Source organism: Phoxinus phoxinus (genome assembly GCF_949152265.1).
Source record: "Phoxinus phoxinus genome assembly, chromosome: 16".
Taxonomy (NCBI): domain Eukaryota; kingdom Metazoa; phylum Chordata; class Actinopteri; order Cypriniformes; family Leuciscidae; genus Phoxinus; species Phoxinus phoxinus.
In genome coordinates, this window is record NC_136891.1 from 10,757,411 (window position 1) to 10,772,005 (window position 14,595).

At 38.0% G+C, this 14,595-nt stretch overlaps 1 protein-coding gene across 3 annotated transcripts in view; it reads right to left on the reverse strand.

Moving 5' to 3' along the window:
- Positions 1-14,595, reverse strand: part of cdc42bpab (CDC42 binding protein kinase alpha (DMPK-like) b) — a 65,575-nt gene that overhangs the window by 10,575 nt on the left and 40,405 nt on the right. For all 3 annotated transcript variants that reach the window (XM_079639805.1, XM_079639804.1, XM_079639806.1), the window contains exons 8-28: positions 12,031-12,279; positions 11,787-11,866; positions 11,011-11,171; positions 10,813-10,935; positions 10,540-10,673; positions 9,348-9,590; positions 9,067-9,177; positions 8,304-8,554; positions 7,812-7,917; positions 6,236-6,360; positions 5,906-6,011; positions 5,668-5,816; positions 5,332-5,423; positions 4,891-4,967; positions 4,010-4,048; positions 2,459-2,575; positions 2,049-2,129; positions 1,265-1,370; positions 807-943; positions 491-630; positions 310-391 (exon numbers count right to left, since the gene is read on the reverse strand). In XM_079639805.1, the coding sequence (XP_079495931.1) occupies positions 310-391; positions 491-630; positions 807-943; positions 1,265-1,370; positions 2,049-2,129; positions 2,459-2,575; positions 4,010-4,048; positions 4,891-4,967; positions 5,332-5,423; positions 5,668-5,816; positions 5,906-6,011; positions 6,236-6,360; positions 7,812-7,917; positions 8,304-8,554; positions 9,067-9,177; positions 9,348-9,590; positions 10,540-10,673; positions 10,813-10,935; positions 11,011-11,171; positions 11,787-11,866; positions 12,031-12,279 (2,709 nt within the window). The remainder of the gene's footprint in view (positions 1-309; positions 392-490; positions 631-806; positions 944-1,264; positions 1,371-2,048; positions 2,130-2,458; positions 2,576-4,009; positions 4,049-4,890; positions 4,968-5,331; positions 5,424-5,667; positions 5,817-5,905; positions 6,012-6,235; positions 6,361-7,811; positions 7,918-8,303; positions 8,555-9,066; positions 9,178-9,347; positions 9,591-10,539; positions 10,674-10,812; positions 10,936-11,010; positions 11,172-11,786; positions 11,867-12,030; positions 12,280-14,595) is intronic.

The window sequence follows — 14,595 nt, forward strand, 5'->3', positions numbered from 1 at the left end:
TGCAGTAATATTCTAAATAAATATTTGTAAGCACTTTTTAAAATATTGTCAGTCTCTCCCTGTACAATATTTGATAACGAAAGCCTTAAAGAAAATTCCAAGTTAAAAAAGAAATTCAAATTACTTTTCTCAAAGTAGACTATGCACTAATGTTCAAAAGTTTGGTGTCAGTAAAAAAAAAACTAAAATTTAGATTAATACTTTTATTCAGCTAGGATTTATTAAATTGATGGCAATAAAGACATTTTTAATGTTACAAAAGATTTCTATTTTGAATAAAATAGAAACAAAGTCCATGTATGCTCTTACCCTAAAAATACAGGGGATGTCCTTCTTGTTAGCATGAATGACATCAGACTCCAGAACCGAGCTGGCGGAAAATTCTTCATCCCTGCTCAGGATAGAGAGTCAAGCGCAATATATTGAAATATTTCATGACATATTTGACTTAAATATTTGAGCATCACATTTGAATGAACACCTCGCTCACCTCATGTCGATGACCTGGTTAACTATGACACCAGGCTGGGCACCTCTCCCTTCTCCAAGCTCATACAGGAAGAGTTTGAAGTCACAAACCACAGCCCAGACCCTCTGCCAACCCCTTTTCACCCCTGTGGGCTTTGGCACCTGGAAAAGACAGTCGAATCTCCATTTCAAGGCAGCCCAAAAAAATTATGGCTAATAGTGTACAGACAAACGAACAACAACAACGGGAAAGGTAGTATGTGTCTAATTCAGATAACCATAAATAAAGACAGCAAAGCAAATAGTGAAGAATATATGAAGAGCAGAACAAATCTTACCCTGAGATGTCCCTCATATGCAGTCCCAATGCCCTTCTGAGGATCAATTCCCAATTTGCCCTTTGTTTGGTCAGGTGCGACGGGGCACACAGAGGGGGCTTTATCAGCACAGGTGACGTGACAGGAGAAGTTGCAGACTATAAGGAGAGATGGAGGACACAGGCACTGAGTATTACAGAGCATTCTGTCAATAAGGCATCCAGGGATTTGGGCACATTTAATAAACCAATGTGAAAGGAAAGGTTCGCCCTTATTTTATTCTAAACTGGAAAGACTTTATTTCTTCAGTGGTACACAAAAGGGAAAAGTTTAAAGGATTATACTGGTTATCCTTATGCGTTCATCTGAAGAAATAAAGTTGTACGGGTTTGATCATCTCGAAAACTAAACGCGCCATATTCACTGTTGTCATATTCACATATCACACCCAGCTTTCATTTCTCTTGTGTTGTCCTCACCTTCACAGGCGCAGCCCTGACGGATAAGTCCCACCATGAGAGAGGTGCACTGATTACATTTGGTGGGAATGGTGAAGGACTTCACAATAAACTGGTGCGCCTTGGGCTGTGGAGCAGAGAACATCAGCAATGTAATTAAACCATTTCCATAGATGTCCCAATTGAAATCGACAAATGCTTAATAGGACTGTTAGACAAAATTCCTACAACACACAATACAAGTCCTTTTATATCACAGTAACAGTATATATTACAATACAGTTGTTTTTGCTGGAAATTCATAAAAAAAAAAGTTTTTTTTTGGATAATCTGCTAATATTAATACTTAAAGAATTTCTGCGACACATATGTATAGCACAGTACACTCATTACAGCATAAAAAATATTTTTTCAAGAAATTAATACAAAATTAGAAATGAATACTTTGTTATGCATTACATTAGGATTTCCATTTCAAATAAGTGCTGTTCTTTTTTTACTTTCTTTCATCAGAGAATCCTAAAAAAACAACGTCTTGTGTTTTCCACTAAAATATTAAGTAGCAGAACTGTTTTCAACATTGCTAATAATAAGCAATGTTTCTTGAGCACCAAATCAGCATATTAGAATGATTTCTGAAGGATCATGCTGAAAATTCAGCTTTGCCATTACAGGAATATAAAATATTATATATATATTTTGAATGGTAGTGTAATCTACACAGGTTGACACATTGTACAGATTGCGTAAATAGCCAGATATCGGCATAGCGCCCAGATTGTGTGGCCTAAATCCCTTTTGTTACCTTAGGTGATGAGTGTCCCAAGCTTCCATAGCCTGGTCTGCCTGTTGGAGTCTGAAGACTACGTGACGTATGGTCAATCAACTATGAGAAGGATACATTAACATTTCAGTGCATTTTATTATATAAACAAAGGTGGTCATCGTAAGAGTTAAAGTGATGAGTAAAAATACTGTCATCATTTACTCATGTCGTTCCAAACCTGTATGACTTTCTTCTGTGCAACACAAAAGCATAAACGTTAAATGCCGGATACAGGCTGGATCACTTTATTTATGGAAAAGATTGGCCAGTACATCTGCTTTCGAGCTTCACAGAAAAAAATTACATATTGGTTTGGAATGACATGAGAGTGAGTTAAATCCTAACAGGATTTTCATATTTGGGTGGACTATCCCTTTAAGAGTCCGAACCTCAATAGGCTCCATGTCACTGGTGGTGGACGGGGACCGTGAGCGTGATATGCGGCGAGATCTTGAGTCTTCATCTCTTGATGGAGTGTTGGAGGGAGTGAAATCTGCTGAGTCAAGCTAAGAAGCAAAAAGATGATAATTATCTTTACTAAAGGTGTCATACGGCACAAGACTGTGACATCAGAAGAACATGCCACCATGCAGTGCGAAACACACTCAAAGCGATACATGAAGCCCATAAAGCTTATGACAATAACACTTTTACTGGAATTACACCCTCTAAGCAGAACAAAGCATGTGCACCCAGGCTTCAAACCAATGAAGGCACAATGTTTCCACTACACCGAGACCACACACCAACTATACATGCAAGACAGAATGAAGGGCAGAAACTCAAACCGATGGAACATGGAAACCATATCCACACTTTATGAGGGTCTTACATTAAAGTGATCTGTAAAAGATTAGTTCGCTCAAATGACAATTCTTTCATCATTTACTCAGCATCATGTCTTTGCAAACCTGTATGACTTCTGTATAACTCTTCAACAAACAATTACACTACTGCTCAAAAGTTTGAGGTTGGTAAGATGTTAATGAAGTCTCTTATGCTCATCAAAGCTGAATTTATTTGACCAAAAATACAGTAAAACCATAAAATTGTGAAATATTACAATTTAAAGTAAATGTTTTCTATTAGAATACATTTTAAAATGTAGTTTATCCTGTGATGATAAAGCTGAATTTTCAGCAGTCATTCATCCAATCTTCAGTGTCACATGATCCTTCAGAAATCATTCTAATATTATCATCAATGTTGAAAACACATGCTGCTTAAAATGCTTGTGGAAACCGTGATCTTTCAGCCAACTTTGATGAATAGAAAGATCAAAAGAACGGCATTTATTTTAAATAAAAATCTTCTGTACCGTATTTAATGTCTTTACTGTCAGTTTAGATCCATTTAAAATTCAATGCATCCTTGCTGAATAAAAATATCTTACCGACCCCAAACATTTGAAAGGTAGTGTACTTCCCCCTTTTCCTCATATGCATAGGTATCCTACAGCTTTTTGCAGTTTGACAGTCTTTGTATGAAAAAGAGGAGAGTACAAACTCTTACTAACTTCTGTGAACAAAGGTTATTTAAAGGTTATACAAAGGTAAACAAACTTATTTGTGTCTTTATAATCTTTATACATGAGCAAAAGTTAAAATTAGATCCAAATATTGAGCCACATAATTGAATTCTATATCCTTCCATTTAAAAGGGCTTTTGAAATGTACTATAAAAGCACATGGTATGGAAAATAAACCACCAAGTTTAATTAACCAACCCAGACAAAACCCCAAGTTTCTCTGAAGTATATTCATGGTATATATGCATTTGGATAGATGAAAGAAAGTTTCAGATGCATTTAAGCATTAAAAGTCTCATGCAATACAGATATCACCACCGATGCAGTTTGCAAAACAAGCCATCACAACCACAGGAAAAAAACAATATGACAGGGGGATTTTACTGTGACGCAGGACAAAAGTGGGTCTTACACGTCTGGTTTTGCTTCCGAGACCAAAAGAGGGTGACCGCTTCATATGGAGAGAGAAAAAAGATGAGAAGAGAGTCAAACTTCATGTGCAATGTCAGCGGGATAGGATAAAGGCCTGGGACGGCAGGCAGGAAAACGGAGGGAAGGGAATGAGGGCATGTAAGAACACGTCTAACCTGTGGATGGATTTCGGAGTATAGTTTACATGCACAAAGAAATCACTTCACATCAAAGAACTCCAAGGAGTCACTACCAAAGAGACTGAGGAGGATGTAGGATCAGATAAGAAAAACATAACATCGGTAGAGTGTAAAAACAGTTACATATTGAATTCAATCCTAAAAGGTATTAATAAAAAGGATTTGAGTAGTGAAAAAATTACTTTATTTCCCAATTTGTCTGTACTGTATATTTTTATGCTTATTCGAGTATTGTGCTATTAGCTTAGTAACATGCTAATGTAAACTCAATTAGAATTAATTGCGAGTTAAGTTTTCTGTTGTTTTCTGATATTATTCCTGTAGGAGTTTCATAACGGCTTTTGTTTGTCTGCTTTTAAATGTGTAAAATTAATGATGTAAAAAGACATTGCACATGGCTGAAGGAGAACTTACATCTTCCCAAAATTCAACTAAAGAAGATGAAGAGGAAGAAAATGAGTCCTGATTGGCAACAGAGTGAAAAAAAAGCAAAAACAATAACCATACACATTATGACAGGAGAAAAAAAAAATAATAATAATAAAACAGATCAGGAGGTATCAGAAGAATACAGAAACCAAACAGAAAAAAAAAAACTAATGATGAAAATTATTTCTTTGGGAACCAGAGCGACCTTCTATGCAGATGTTCTCATGAACAACACCTGGGATCTCAAACTTACGTCAAACTGATCCAGAGCAGAAGTGGGCGCATTGAGGAATGCCAAGAAGGAATTCTGTGAATCCTGATGCTTCACACCTACAAATGACAGAATCTTATTAAAGGATCTATTTAAATTTCACAAAACTAGAACTGTTGTTAGCATGTGACACTGTAAAAAGCAATGCTTCACCGATCATGTGGATATTTGATTGTCACCAGTGTTGTTTATTGTTACCTAAATTCATTATTGTTAATTGAAATAAGCCGGATATAGAATAAAATAAACAAAAGTTAAACAAAAATGAAATGTTTGTATGGCAACTAACATAAACAAATAAGTTGAAGTACAAAATTATTCAAACTTAACTGCAATAAAAATTCATTAATGCTGTATAAAAAACTAATGAATGACAAAATAAAACAGAAAATATGTAAATATGTAAATAACACAGATTGTTACCTCTTCTCAGCCTCAGCTCCTCTGTCTCCTTCCTCAGCCTCTCAATTTCCACCAGCAGCTCCTGGTTTCTACTATCGGATTCTTGCAATTTGCTGTGAGACGGAAATAACAGACCGAAAACTATGTCATTCTATTTAAATTTCACCTCATTTGAGAAGAAAGTGTGAACAAAATAAACTAAGTTCAGCCTATTCACCAAATAATAGAGAATATCGAAACAAATGTTCATTGAGCTGAAAAAACAAACAAACATTAGACTTTAAATCAAATCAGCAAACAATATCTCTGTGGTTTCAGTAGAGTTGAGCAGAACTATGTTGATATGTGTGGCCTCACCATTCTGTGGCAATGCTGGATGCTGTGACTTTGTTAAGCTCGTCCTGGATGGACTGTTTGGCTCTGATCTCGGCATCCAGCGCAGACTGCAGCTCCAGACGCGCAGACATGTCTAGCTTAGCAAAGCGCCTCATCTTCCACGGCATGTCCTGACAAAGCGAGAGACCCCACCACATCAGAAGAGCAGGAATAAGAGGATATGCGTTTCATCCTTATCTGATGTGTGCGTGTGTCTCACCGTTCCTCTAGCTCCCAAGCTGGTGTTCCTGAGCCCTTCAAGCTCCTCTGTCATTTTTGTGGCCAGAGCTTGGAGGTAACCACGAGCATCCTTCTCGTCGCTCACCCTGCACAGATTAGCTTAGTTTAGCTTAACCTCGAAATGAAGCATAAAATCTGTGTTCTTATTTAAAACTGAAAAGTGATGAATGGTCACAAGATGGCCACTTGATCTGCATCATCCGCATGATCTGGATCTGCACAGCCATGCAGATCTGGGTAAAGGTCACCATCATCATGCCTTTCTCTGCAGGTGTGATGCAAGCGGCTGCAGGTAGGGGGCTCCACTCACCACTGGATGATCTCAGTTATCTGGGCCTCCCAGTGGGCAACGCTTTCCTTCTTGTCAGCCAACTCTCTCATCTCCTCCTCCAGCTGCCTGTGACTACTGCTGAGCTGCTCATACATCGAGTTCAGCTGAAGAGAGAAAAAGTGACCACAAAGAGACAGAAGAGTAAAGATGGGAGGAAGCAGACAGATGGAGATAAGATGGATAAGACAGCCATTGCTATGTGGTTAAGGTGGTTGTCATTGTTATCAGTGTTGTTATTGTTAACTGAAACTATTAAAATCCATTAAAAAAAAATTAAAAAAACGAAAACGAAAATAGAAAGACTTTAAATGAAATCAGCAAACTAAATTTCTCTAGTTTCAGTAGATCTACTTGATATGCGTGTCTGGTCTCACCATTTTGTCGCAATCGTGATTTTGCCAAGACAGACATGTTCTTGGATCAACATAATTTGTTGATCCTGGAATAACATTCCTGTCCCAAAATTTAGTCCTTACCCTATCCCTACCCCTAAACCTAACCCTACCCATAACTTTTCCCTAAAATCAGAGGTAAATGATAGGTGAATAACACTGATGTAGAAGCACCTAATCCTGGTTCTAAGCCTAAATTTGACATAAACTGTAAACTTGTCCCTCAAATCTGATTGGTTGATTGGAAAGTTATTCCAGGATCAACAAAGATGTTGATCCAGGAAAACATGGTACTTGGTGAAATCACGTTCACCTTGTGGCAATGTTGGATTAAAAAAACAAATGAAAATAGAAATGTTGTTTGGCTGTTTGCTAGATGGTTACTCATTTGCCCAGTCAAAAGAGCTCAGTCACAAGGCTCTTGAAATTGGAAAAGTCCATCCTTAAGTATAAATCTATGGCATTTCTCTGCTTTTTTTATCGTCTGAGTGATTAGCAAAGTAATAGCACATTTTGTAGTTCATCCCATCCTTGATCAACCTCACTAGCTTTTATCAGTTCTTTGTTCTGTAGGAAACTGAACGTTGTCCAAAAGACAGGAAGCAAACATACTTTGTTACGACAAGTCTATACAAAACTTCTGTAGTGCTCTTTTTATTGGAATGTGACTTTATTCAGGCATTTTACATCCTGGTTCAATTCCCTCCGAATGCCATCATTCTTGCTTATGTTTCGAAACCCCATCCAATCTGGCATTTGACATGACAGCCCTGGCCGGCTGCGCTATTGTTTTAAACTGCCTTTGTGTTTTGTGTTACCAGGTATTTTTACGAAATGAATAATGTTTAATATCCATGCCACCAAAAATAAGGAGCCCTTTAATATCTGATATGTCCAAACTTGCAGAATTATTTGACTGGCTGATTCCGATTTTACCTCGCGGTCCAAAGTAAACAGTGGCTGAGCCAAGAAGCAATTTTGTTTAAGTGTGCGTGGTTACAATCTCTCTCTAGGAATGTTAGCGGATTTGGGGAGAGGGTGCCAAAGGAGAAGGGGGAATTTCAGGCAGGATTTGATGTATACTTTTTGTGATGACAGAGACACAGACTAATGAATATCATGAACATTGGCACATGTGTTTTTGAGAGTGATACAGATCTCACCTTCTCCACTTCACTAGTAAGCTTCTTGTTATCGTCTGTCAGATGGGCTCTCTCCCTCTCGTACTTCTGCTTGTTCTCGGTTTCAAACTCCTCCCGCTCAGTTTGGCTATTGCAAACACAATAATGAACACGATGAAGTTTGCAGGACAGCTACATTCTGCTACCATGGAGCTTTTTAACACAAACGATTCATTGTAAAGAAACAAATCTACAGGTTCACATTGGTGGCTCAAGAAAAGCTGGAGGTTTCATCTTCAAATATCATGACCATGAACGATTCACAGACCACAGTTGGTTATTATTGTCAATACATTCAAATTCAGATTAATGCCTCTAAACGTCATTTCTCTGGTTCTTCAGTTTGGCCTTTCTGTGTAAGTGGGCAGCAGACAAGAAAAGCTGTGAATATTTGCTTATGCGAAGGCTGAGTGTGCCAGCAGCTGAATAATTACATGATGGAAAGAGTGAGTTTTGATATAGTTATACATGTACCTTTCTCTGCGGGTTTTCTCCAGTTTGTCTTTAAGCATGAGAATCTCTTTCTGGAGTGCGAGGTGTTGACCCTCATTATCACGTAGCAAGCTCTTGAGGCCCTTCAGCTCAGTGCTGTGGTGCGTCTCCCGGCGACACAACTCCTCCTCGTACTGTCCGTTCTTCTTCTCCAGCTCTGCCCGCACGCGCATCAGCTCCTGCTGCTGGTCTGAGCTCGGCGCGGCCTGAGACGGCCCAGTCTGTTTCAACTGCTGCAAGAGCACCAAGACATACATATGTGAGTGTAAAGTAGAAGAAAAGACCACCGCTGCGTCCGAAATCGCGTACTTGAATTTGAATTTACCATGCAACGTTTGAAAAAATACGCTCTATATAGTATGAATATGGATAGTATGAATGAAATTCGTACGTACTACATCCGCCAAGTTGTTACTGTCACGTGACCTACCAGCATCAGTTGCGTCACTTCACTTCCATTTATAAATCTCCTCCCATGGCCTCACGGGATAGTAAAGTGTCTATCGAATGCGTACTTCAGAATCTCGGCGGAAGTACTTTCCCTCGACTTTTCGCTGACTATGTATTCGGACATACTACTCTTTTAGTGTACTGTTTTTCACATACTATATAGTAGAGCAGTATTTGATTTCGGACGCGGTGTAAGAGAACAAGAGAAAAGTGGGAAATGAGTGCTAAAAGTGTGTAAAATGTAAAAGTCATATTCCATTTATGAATGTATATTAATGCAGTCATGCACTGTCACCTTCATTCCCTCCAGCTCATCTTCTAGTTGTCTACTGAACTGTTCAGTTCTCTCTCGTAGCTTTCTCTCCTTCTGGGCTTCTGCCGCCTGCTCCTCAGCCTGGGCCTCCAACTGAAAGGACAACACCACAAACATCAAATATGCAGCCATCAAATCCACAAATATGATACGACTGATGATTGCTGGGGCACTGCATCAAAATTAAAGCCATATTGACTTTGCTTATATAGTGGTCTAACACCAGTAAGTTCCAGCAGGGTGAGTGGTTTTGAAGCATATACCTCTTTGCGCATTTTCTCAGCCTTGCGTATCTCTAGCCGCAGAGCCTCTAGTTTTTGCGACACTCCTTCCATCTCCTCTTCTTTGTCTCGGAACTGTCGGCTCAGCCGCTGCTTTTGTGAGCGCAGATCACTCAGCTGTTCGTTTAGCTCAGAGAACTCCTTTATGGCCATCTTCTTTTGACTGTGAGCCTCCTTCAGCTCCTTCCACTGAGCCTTCACCTTCTCTCCCAACTCCAGCAGCTCCTTCACATATTCATTACAGAATCAACGTTAATATGACTTACCTTCTAGGATCAACTTAAGTCATTTAGTTAAAGAGTAATCTGTTAAATGGCACAGTTAAAGATTAAAGTCATTAAACTATGCCAGCAAATCATAAACAAGGGAACTAGTTGGTCATTTATGGAAATTACCCTGAAAAAACACAGCATAGAGCAGCTTAAAGTGCAAAAGCTTTATATATCTATATATATATATATATATATATATATATATATAATTAACAGTTTTAGATATATATTGATATATTATTCATTATATACTATATATATATATATAATATGAATATATATATATATATATATATATATATATATAAAATAACTGTTAATAATAATATATATATATATATATCTTATTAATATATAACTGACCCTCTGTCAAAAGGGAAGGCTCCTTTAAGGCTTGTCAGTAACTGGCCACTGTTATGATTGGCTAATGTCATTGCATAGCAAACAGTATCAATGGGACAACGCCTTCTGCCTAGTGAGTATTGCATGCGAGTAAGTGTTTTGAAAACATTATCCATATAAAATTTTTCATTTTTTTATGTTCGTCATTTACAGACAAAGCATTATGAAATTGTTATTCGTCAATGTCTTGCACTGGAGGCAGGAATATGCAAATGTAGAGCCCGTGTGACATCACAAGTCCCCCAATATCCAAATCCTGCAGGATTTTGCAGGAAACTTCTTATACATCAAAATATTAAGACTAATTAAGACTAGATTTTTCATGTCATGATCAATGATTAAAGCTAGTAAACCACCTTGGCTCACCTGCTGAGGGCATGGTTGCACTAGTTAACCATATTTCAAACCATAGCTTCCCCACCATTGATTGGCATATATATGGCTAGATAACAGTATGATCTTGTGCCTCTTTTTCTTTTTTTATACAACGAAATAGGTACCTTGTGCATATCATTTTTCTCTTGTGTGACACCCTTCAGCTGTTTCTCTAAGCCCCTGATGACCTTAGATGAGTCTTCCAGGTCTCTTCGGGCAGTGCTGACGTCCTGCAACTGCTGTTCCATTTGATCAGAGTCTGACAAGACACAACATTATATAGTCTTTGTCTAAAGATGTCACTACCCTCAATGGGTAATCAATAGAGTACAATGAAGACCCAAGACCGGGATTGTGCCCTTAACTGTGTGCGTTCTAACCCAATATCGAGCTCTCACCTGCGATCTGTTTCTTCAGGATGTCGATCTCACTCTTTAAACTCCTGATCTCTACCTCTGTATTAGCATTCACAGGGGCGTCTGAATCAGGGTACTGCAGTGCTTGCACTGTCTGCGTGGACTCTAAGGGAAAAAAATATGTTTCAGAGAGACAGAAGGATAAAATGTGATTTATTCTGGATGTGTTAGTGCCCTCACCATGTAGTTTACGGGTAAGTTCGGTCTTCTCCTGCTCTAGACGTCGGATCCTTCTCTCATAGGCTTCAGAAGCCAAGCTCTCCTCCAGGCTACGCTGAAGATCAGCATCTACCTGTGCAGGTCCAATGGACTCTCGCAGACACCCTCGATCTGATAGTGTGCTAAAGAACCACATATAATCACACAACTGCAATTAAAATAATAATATTGTTAAAGCGCACAGCAACCTACACTACTGTTCAAAAGATTCTGGTTGGTTAGGTTTTTAAATGTTTTTGAAAGAAGTCTCTTATGCTCACCAAGGCTGTATTTATTTGATGAAAAATACGGTAGAAAGTATTTTTTTAAAATTTAAAATAATAGTTTTTTATTTCAATATACTTAAAATATATAATTTATTTCTGTGATGGCAAAGGTCAATTTTCAGCAGCCATAACTCCAGTTTTCAGAGTCACATGATCCTTCCGAAATCATTTTAATATGATTTTTTTGGTGCTCAAGAGACATTTCTTATTATCAATGTTAAAAATGGTTGTACTGCTCAGTATTTTTCTGGAAACCAAGATAAAAGAAATTCATGATTATTTGACGAAAAGAAAGTTCAAAGTCTTTTGTAACAATGTAAATGTCTTTACTTTCACTTTCGATCAATTTAAAGCATCTTGCAAAATAAAAGTATCCCTTTCTTTCAACAAAGAAAGTCTTACTGACCGCAAACTGAACAGTAGTGTACCTAATTAAGAAAGGCATGATGAATTAAAAATTGTCTGACTCACCATTTGCTTGTGTAGGTGAAGCCTATGAATGGGAGGTGATGTCCAGAAAATGCTGTGTGTGAAGGTGGGGGCAACGTCTCCTAAAATATTTCAGAAAAACAATCTAAGACTCAAACATCCATTAAAGTCATCCAGTAACACTGCATAATAGCCTGCTCAACTACATACTAATGAATTTGTGTAAAAAAAACACACAAAAAAACATTGGCTACAGGATTAAATTAGAACAAAACTAGATGCATACACAGTTTTTGAGGCAATCGTCATCGACATCAAAGTTGGAGGTGTCAGTGGGGCTGCTGACTTCAGGGATGTAGGGGGCTTCGCACATGCGGATGTTGTCCCAGTCAATGCCTGTGAAAAAGGGGTGCTGTTTAAAGTCGTCGATGCCATTCTGGCCCAGCCGGTGTTCTCTGCTGCAGATCAGCCGCCGGATGAGATCTTTAGCCTCCTCGGACACATCAGTCACCTGAAGTGGGAACTGGAAGCGCTCCTGAGAAAGAAAGAGTTGGAATATACTTGAGCATTGCAGAGTAAGACTATCATTCATCTCTACCTAACTACGCTAGTTACGGTGGTTTAAGATGTGCTCCATTAGTTAAGTCCCACACAAAACTAAATGAACCTTGATGAAAAGGTGAATTACCTCATTGTTAGGTTGAGATGACTAATCCAGAATAAAATAGTGAAGGAAAGACAAAAATAATTTTTAATTCAAAACTTCTACAATTCACTCATGACTTTTTTTGTTTTATACTAAGCAAGATACACACAAATTATTGTCTTGGTTAACTAAAAGAAGGAATGGGTTACCTAGAAATTAAAGGGGACCTATTATGCCCTTTCTTAAAGTCTTGATTTTGTTTTTGGGGTCTCCTAGAATAGGTTTTCATAGTTGCAGCACCTCTCTTCCCAGTCTGTCAGTAACGCTCTGTTTAGTTTGTCTCTATCAGTGTTGTAATGTAACGGAGTACAAATACTTCGTTACTGTACTTAAGTAGAAATTTCACGTATCTGTACTTTACTTCGCTATTTAAATTTATGTCAACTTTTACTTTTACTTCACTACATTTCCTAGATAAAATGTATACTTTTACTCCGCTACATTTCCACTAAGCATCTTCGTTACTCGTTACTACAAAATAAAATCTGAAGAAATGTGGGTTTGAGGTTTGGCGAATCACTGCTCCTAGATTGCATGACGCACGCTCTATTTCAGCGTAAAGCTTGTTTGTTGCCATGGAAGCGCGAGCCGCGGCCGCGCGCGAATCCCAACGCGACGCTTCACGAGATAAGATGCAAGTGGCTAAACTAAACCGCTGATTTACGATAGAAGTTTTAAACGACCGACATAAATAATCAGTTTGCAAAGCTCATCTTCGGGAAGGGGAGATTTACAAAGAGACTGAGAGAAGAAGAACGAGAGATGGAGATGAGAGAGGAGAGCAGGTAGAGCAATAGCCTTTTGCATACTGTGCCCAGAATGAGAATAACTTTATTACAATGGTTTCCTATTTAACACAGATATACATATGTTTTTTGCCAATGACAGTGGAAAAATAATATGCCCCCGAAGTGGCCCGAACCCCCTAGCAAGATCACTTTTGGGACCTCTGTATTTATAAAACTCTGTATACGGCTATTGCACTGAATATAAAATTATATTTTTGAAAAATACAATGAATTATAAGGCTGTACAGAACAGTGCACTATTGCAGACTGATTTTTTCTTAGTAGAGCAGCTAACTTAAGGTACATGCAGTGGGAGATAAACGATAACACAAGTACAGTACAGGCTACAAAAACACAAACAACAGCAGGTTGTACCAGTTAATAGTATGCCTAGTATAAGAAATCCACAATAAAGTTCACAATCAAAGTTAACCGCTTGCTTTAAAAAAAAAAAAAACTTTTTACTTTTACTTAAAATACTTAAGTACATTAAATATTAGAAAATTACTTTTCATACTTAAGTACAAAATAAATCAGATACTTTAAGACTTTTACTTAAGTAATATTCTAAAAGGTAACTTTTACTTCTACCAAAGTCTTTTTCTAGTACCATACTTGTACTTTTACTCAAGTATTGCTTTCTAGTACTTTATACAACACTGGTCTCTATAAAGCCCTCCTTCCAAACAGCGCAATGTTCTCTGACTGGTTGGCTGGACCAGTGTGTTGTGGTCAACCACTTCGAAAGTGTTTCAAAAATGTCACGCCTCCTACCATAACCGCGAGTTTCAACAGACTACTAATGCAAATCAACAAAGCTTCGCTTCCTTTTTTTTGTGTATGCCTTGGACGGGAATTATTGAAATGAGAAAAATTGTGACGGGTACGGGAGAAAACTCAAGACTACAATAGAGGGACTTCAGGGAGTTCATAAACAGTGCTTACTGATATAGAGAATATCTCCCTTTGGAGTGGACTTTGTGCGTCATAACCCTTTCGTGCCCAAACAGCGACCTCACACACTAAAGAAATTTGAAAATGTAAAAAAGCACAACAGGACCCCTTTAAGCTACTCTACCGCAAACAGATTTCAGAAGTGCACCTCCACAATTAAAGGTGAAATGTGCAATTTCTCAGCACTAGCATCACAAACTGCATCTTCATAAAACATGCAGTTTTCCTGAACAAAATGTAATGATTTGGATAGTGCTACAGTGTTTTTACACTATTCAGGGGAATCAACCAATGAATGGCTTGGATTCAGTTGTCTCTGAAGGAAGAATGTATTTTAAAATTGAAAAATTACACACATCACCTTTAAACAAACATAGGAAATAACGACATGTTCAATTCTTGT